The 7108-nt window shown below is 37.6% G+C and overlaps 1 protein-coding gene across 1 annotated transcript; it reads right to left on the reverse strand.

The window, feature by feature from the left end:
• Nucleotides 1-5564: 5564 nt before the first annotated feature.
• On the reverse strand, nt 5565-6469 carry LOC116874029 (olfactory receptor-like protein OLF4). Its single transcript, XM_032868463.1, has 2 exons — nt 6059-6469; nt 5565-5773 (listed from the first exon to the last, which is right to left on the reverse strand). Exons 1-2 carry the CDS (start codon nt 6411-6413, stop codon nt 5565-5567), a joined length of 564 nt encoding a protein of 187 aa, XP_032724354.1. The 5' UTR covers nt 6414-6469.
• Between the last annotated feature and the right edge of the window lie 639 nt (nt 6470-7108).

A 7108-nucleotide genomic window follows, 5' to 3' on the forward strand; every position in this document is an offset into this window, starting at 1 on the left:
AGGGCATGAAGTTTTCTCTTTTTTTTCCGATTTATTTATTAAAATTAACATATGATGTATTATTAGCCTCAGGGGTACTGTTCTGTGAATCATCAGGCTTGCACACTGGCATGAAGTTTTCTTAAGATTTTCTCTCTCCCTGTCTGCCCCTCCTTCTGGCTCCCACAAGCTCTTTCTCTCTTTAAAAAAAAAAAAAGTCTTTTCCAAAAGTGTATTATATTATGCCACTCAAGTGTCCTTATATAAAATAAATGAACACACCCTAATGTTTATAGCAGCACTATCCTAAATAGCCAAAATATGGAAAGAGCCCAAAAAACAGCCCATTAACTGTTGAATTGATAAAGATGTGGTATATATACACAATGGACTATTACTCAGCCATGAAAGAATGAAATCTTGAAACCATATAATAATTGACTCTCTCTGCTTGACTTATTTCACTTAGCATAATCTCTTCCAGTCTACATCCCTTTAATTCATGCTAATTAAATACTCACTCTTCTGATTTCTATCCTCTCTAAATTTCTTTCAAATGTCCTTTCAACATAAAAGATGGTATTACTGAGTGTGTGTTGTACCTAAATGTGTAAAAGTGTATTTGTATGAAATAATGTACAAATGCACACATACATGTATGTACATGCCCTCCTCACACATGAAAGACTTAATAGACTCACCAGCTATTTACAAACACTGGACTTATTCCCAGCAACATCCACCTGAATTAGGTCTATTAACCCACATCACCATCAGAAATAAGGAAACAGAGGATTCTAGTTCATGGCATTTTTAACAATTATGTAACAATATTTTAAAACTTTGTGCACTTTCTTGACCTATATATAAGTGGACTGAAGGAGTATCCACTCTTAATTTTTGTACAATTCCTTGAATCCAGAAAATTTTGCATTTTAAATCTGTTTTGTTTACTTTGTGTCATGGTATTTCAAGAAATTGTTTGAAATAAAAAAAAACTGTTATAACTAATCAATGAATGCTTCAGTTCATAAAGTCAATATATAAAAATTGATTGTATCTCTATACACTAATAACAAATAATCAGAAAGAAAAATCAAGAAAACGATCCCATTTACCACTGCAACAACTAGCATAAAATACCTAAAAATAAATTTAAGAACACAAAAGGACACAAAAATTGTACACTGAAAACTCTTAGATATTGATGGAAAAAACTGAAGCTGACACAAATAAATAGAAAGATATGACATGCTCATTGATTGGAAGAATTAATATATTAAAATGTCCATACTACCTAAAGCAATCTGTGGATTCAGTGCAATCCTTATCAAAATTTCAATGACATTTTTTACATAAATAGAACAAAAACTCCCACAATATTTATGGAATCCCAAAGACACTGAAGAGCCAAAAGCAATCATAGAAAGAAGAGAAAAGCTAGAGGCACCATACCCCTTGATTTTGCAGTATATTATAAAACTATGGTAATCAAAAGAGTATGGTAATGGCATAAAAAGACATAAATCAAGGGAACAATAGAAAACCCAGAAATAAACCCACAGATATGTGGCTATTTAGTTTACAACAAAAGAGACAAGAATATACAACAAGGAAAGAATAGTCTCTTCAATAAATGGTACTGAGTAAACTGGACAGCCATATGCAAAAGAATGAAACAGGACCACTATCTTATACCAGAGGCAAATTTAACTCAAAATGGATTAAAGACTTGAATGTAGGACCTGAAGCCATAAAAGGCTGGAAGAATGATATTGGTCTTGGCAATGAGTTTTAGAATATCCCACCAAAAGCAAGGGAACAAAAGCAAAAATAAACAGGTCTACTTCAAACTAAAGACTTCCACACACCAAAGGAAACCATCAACAAAATGAAAAGTCAACTTCCTAAATGGCAGAGAATATTTACAAATCACATATCTGATAAGTGGTAAATATTCCAAAAAACTTATATAAAGAACTCATACAACTCAATAGCAACAAAACAAACAAACAAACAATCTGACTAAACAATGGGCAGAGGATCTGAATAGAAATTTTGCCAAAGAAGACATACAGATGGCCAACAGGTACATGAAAAGATTCCCAACATCACTACTAATCAGGGAAATGCAAATTAGAACCACAATTAGATATCACCTTGCTCCTCTTGAAATGGTCAGTATCAAAAAGAAAAGAAACAGCAAGTGCTGGTGGGATGTGGAGGAAACTGAATCCTGTGCTTTGTTGGTGAAAATGGAGATTGCAGCCACTGTGGAAACAGTGTAGAAGTTTCTTGAAACGTTAAAAATAGAACTACAATATGATGCATCAACTCCACTTGTGAGCATTTATCTGAAGAAAACAATAACCCACGTTCAAAAAGATATACGCACACTGGTAGGGTCCGTAATCAAAGGACCAAGACTGATACAAAGCAAAGGTCAAGCAAAGCTTTATTTCGTGCCAAGCATTGAGAATCAAACTGGTCAGGGCTGTCTCTTGCAAAGAGGTGACCCCTCCTAGCTTCACAGAATAAGTTTTATAGAGGTAGTTTAGCCGGGCTATACACAGGTGGCCAATGAGATTGCAATACACAGAGAAAACTGCACAGTCATGCTAGGTCTGCCACACACAGAAAAACAAACAAACAAACAAAAAAAACCCAAAAACTGCTCGGTAACACATGGGTGGCCAATTGAATTTCAATTTACCCTAGTAGATATATGTGCGCCCCACTGATTGGATGTCTTCACCTGGCCTGACCCGCCCTTGTATCTAGGCTTTGCAAGTAAGTTCTTCTGGGAGGGGCGGGGTCAATCTAAGTTAACTGTATAAACACAAAACGACTCCCTCTGACTAAACAGGCCCTTACACACACCTCCATATCATGGCAGCATAATTATAATAGCCCAAACATGGGAATGACCTAGATGTTCATCAGTGGATGAATGGATAAAGTAAGTGTGCTGTACTAGGTGATGTATGGAAGTATTGAATCACTATATTGTACACCTGAAAGTAATGTAACACTGTATTTTAATTATACTGGAATTAAAATAGAACATAAAAGAAATTGTACTCTCTCTCTCTCTGTATATATCTATACATATATAGATAAATAGATAGATAGATAGATAGATAGATAGATACAGATAGATAGATAGATAGATATACATAATTTATAAAATATATGTAATGGTATATAATTTACCCATTCAAATGAATGAAATCTTGGCATTTGTGACAGCATGGATGAACCCTGAGATCATAATGCTCTATGAAATAAGTCAGACAGAAGAAGATAAGTACTATGATTTCACTTACATTTGGAATCTTAAAAACAAGACAAAACCAAACCAAGCTTGTGAGTATGTATAGCAGATTGGCACTAGACAGAGCTAGGGTGGGGAGTGGGTGAAATGGGCAAAAGGGTCAAAAGCTTCAAATTTCCAGTTCGAAAATGAGTAAGTCATAGGGATGTCAGGTCCAGCACGGTGACTGTAGCCAACAAAACAGTATTGTAGATTTGAAAGTAGCTAGGAGAGGGAATCCTGACCATTGTCATCAGGAAAAAAGTTCATAACTGTATATTGTGATGGAACTTACTCTGATCACTTCACAATATATACAAATATTGAAACATTCCTTTGTATACCTGAAATTAATGAAATGTGATGTCAGTTATATGTTAACAACATCAATAACAATAATAATAGTGACAAAGGACAGTTTATTCATAATATCAGCTCAGGGCTAAGTCACAAGTACTGTAGGCCCAGGTGAGTGTCACAGGCATTCTTAGCCAATACCATCACTATCTACAGGCTGAAGCTTAAAGGGGATGAAGATATAGTCTATGTGATCAGAAGAGCAGTTAAGGAATAAAATAGAATGACAAAAGACTCAAGATGAAAACTGTGAGTTTGTGTTTTCCTCTATGATGAAATTATGTAAATGTCTTTAGATGCCAAGTATAGTTTTATCTATATGAATAAGAGAATTCATGATTATTTCTTTGGGAAGACATAGGGAAATTTTACTTGGCATGATATATGTCATTTGAAAAGAAATCATTTTTGAGGTATCAAAGTGGTCCTGTAAATGATACAAAAGTTTTTAAATATTTCTGAATCAGGGTTGGGAAGAACTGTGGGAATGTGAAAATGGACAAAGGGAAAAACTGTATGTATATTGTACAATGCAGAAATATTAGTAAACAGAGTTTTCTGAAATTGTATAGAGAAACTGATTTTTTTAATTTAATTTTATTTAAATTCAACTTAGTTAACATATAATGTATTATTGGTTTCAGAGGTAGAGGTCATAGATTCATCAGTTGCATATAACACCCAGTGCTCATTATATCACATACCTTCCTTAATGCCCATCACCCTGTTACCCCATCTCCCCACCCACCTCTGGTCCAGCAACTGTCAGTGTTTCCTATAGTTAAGAGTCTCTCATGTATTGTCTCCCTCTCTGATTTCATCTTATTTTATTTTCTCTCCCTTCCTCTATGATCCTCTGTTTTGTTTCTTAAATTCTACACATGAGTAAAATCATATGATAATGGTCTTTAGTGAAGTTGAATTGCAAGAAATGGAAATTTCTGGAAATACATAGGAATTGATTATATTTCATAGTGATCAAAAAATCATGTTTTACATGAAAGATTTATAGCAACCGTGTTTTGGTTTTGAACAGGAAAGGAGGGCACCTGGGTAGCTCAGTTAGTTAAGCACTGGTCTTTGGCTCAGGTCATGCTCCTAGGGTCCTGGGGTTGAGCTTGCATCAGGGTCTTTGCTCAGCAGGGAGTCTGTTTCTCCCTCTCCCTCTGCCCCTGTCCCCCTACTCTTGTGCTCTCTCTCTCAAATAAATGAATAAATTCTTTAAAAAAAGAAAAGGGAAGAAGACTTTATTATTATTATTATGAAAACCTAACAGAGACAGGAGAGGAAAGGAATCTACACCTAGATGAAGGTAATAGTAGGCAATAAATGAGAATAAGGCAAAGTTACATTAAACGCATTATTTATAAATACAACTTCATCAGCTGGGCAAGGCCCTGGAAATAGCCAAGTTGGAGTCCTGACAGAGGCTTGGACAGAGCCCAGGTGAGACTTTCAACTGACCATCCTCATAAAGGCCACATTCATAGGACAAATAATAGGGTTTGAAATTAAACATCTGCATTGTCCACATGCTGTTTGGAACAAGCTGCATTTCCATATTACCATGTTTCCATACTTTCAAAGAGCCTGGGCTATGTATGTCTGCCTTACACCTTGGATTGCATTTTTGGGGGTCAGCCCAGTCTGGAGGAGGAGGGGGCAAGAGACAAGGTTTGTAGCTCTTGGTGTCCAAACTGGAAGGTTCAGTTCTGACCTGGAAGCCAGATAGTATACTTTAAACAACTGGGCTCCCAAGGTTATTCCCACAGCAGAAATCTCACAAACAACATTCCTTAGCCTGCTTGTGTACATGCAGATCCAGGTGGTCTGTTATGTGGGACAAGACACAAACACATTTATTCATACAGAACACATAGCTTTGAGCCCTGCAATCAAGAGCACTTCTTCACCACTAGGACAATTGTGCCTTTATAGTTGCTCGCTTAAAGAATCTTATCAGAGCCCCTTTTATGTCCTTGTTCCTTAGGCTGTAGATGAAGGGGTTCAGCATGGGTGTGACCACGGTGTACATTACCGAGGCTACTGCACTTGAGTGGGAGCTCTGGGTAGCTGCAGAGCTAAGGTACACTCCCAGGACTGTGCAATAAAATAAGGAGACAACTGAGAGGTGAGATGCACAGGTAGAAAATACTTTATATTTTCCCTGAGCTGATGAGATTCTATATATGGAGGAAATAATCTTAGAGTAGGAGTAAAGGATCCCAGCAAGGGGACCACCAGCCAGCAGCACAGTTGAAACATATAGCACTGTGTCATTGATAAAGGTATCAGAACAGGCAAATTGGATCATCTGATGGAGTTCACAAAAAAAGTGGGGGATTTCCACTTCTGAACAGAAGGACAGCCACAACACCATTAAGCTTTGTAACAAGGAATTCAGGACACTCATGATCCAGGACATAAGAACCAGCAGTCCACAGAGGTGGGGGTTCATGATGACTGTGTAGTGCAGGGGGTGACAGATGGCCACGAACCTGTCATAGGCCATCACAGCCAGGAGAAAGTCATCACAACCTGCAAAGAGTGTGGAAAAACAGATCTGGCTGATGCATTCTGTATAGGTTATAACTTTGCTCTGTATCTGTATATTCACCAGCATCTTTGGGATGATGGTAGAAATGACACAGATGTCTAGAAAGGACAGGTTGACCAGGAAGAAGTACATGGGGGTGTGAAGGTGGGAGTCAGAGCTGACAGCAAGTATGATGAGCAGGTTTCCAAATACAGTGATCAGGTACATGGAGAGGAAAAGCCCAAATATTAGGGGCTGCAGTTCTGGATCATTTGATAATCCCAGAAGAAGAAATCCTGAAATTTGGGTATCATTGCCTGGTTCCATGTGGTTGTTGTGATGATTAGAAATTAGGAAAAAATGATTAATTTTAATACAAGTGGGTATTCATAACATGGCAGAAATGCTATAATTACAATGACTTGTGGGGGAGAAAAGCAGACATAAAAGAAAGTGTTATCTTTCCTAGGAGCTCCGAAAGACCTAAAAGAAGGTGCACTTTGAAGAGGGACTTCAGGCAAGACGGCACAGGAGACATGAGGTTATCTGGCAACATGTGTGTCCTGCAGGAGAAAGAGACAGTGCAAAGGCCCTGAGGAAGGCACCAGATATCCAGGTCTTACAATGGAACCAGTGTGGTCATGAGAACAGCAAGAAGGAGTGTGATGAGAGGTGGTTTCAGGGAAGGTTGAGGAATGACATAGCCTCTCCGGTGCAGGTGAGACTTCAAGACACAGGGAGTTCTTCATCCATATGGTTGTTCCTTGCATTTCATTAATTTGTTTCCAAGGAATCCTGTCAACAGAAATTTCCTTATTTCCAAGTATTTGTTAACATCCTGGAGTCTGTATTTTAAGGGTCCCATATTGGCACACAACACACTCCTGGGCCAGGTGATTACCAGGTTCTTCTCACCCTCGAGC

This window comes from Lontra canadensis, unplaced genomic scaffold (assembly GCF_010015895.1).
Source record: "Lontra canadensis isolate GAN:19392208 unplaced genomic scaffold, GSC_riverotter_1.0 scaffold35, whole genome shotgun sequence".
NCBI lineage: Eukaryota > Metazoa > Chordata > Mammalia > Carnivora > Mustelidae > Lontra > Lontra canadensis.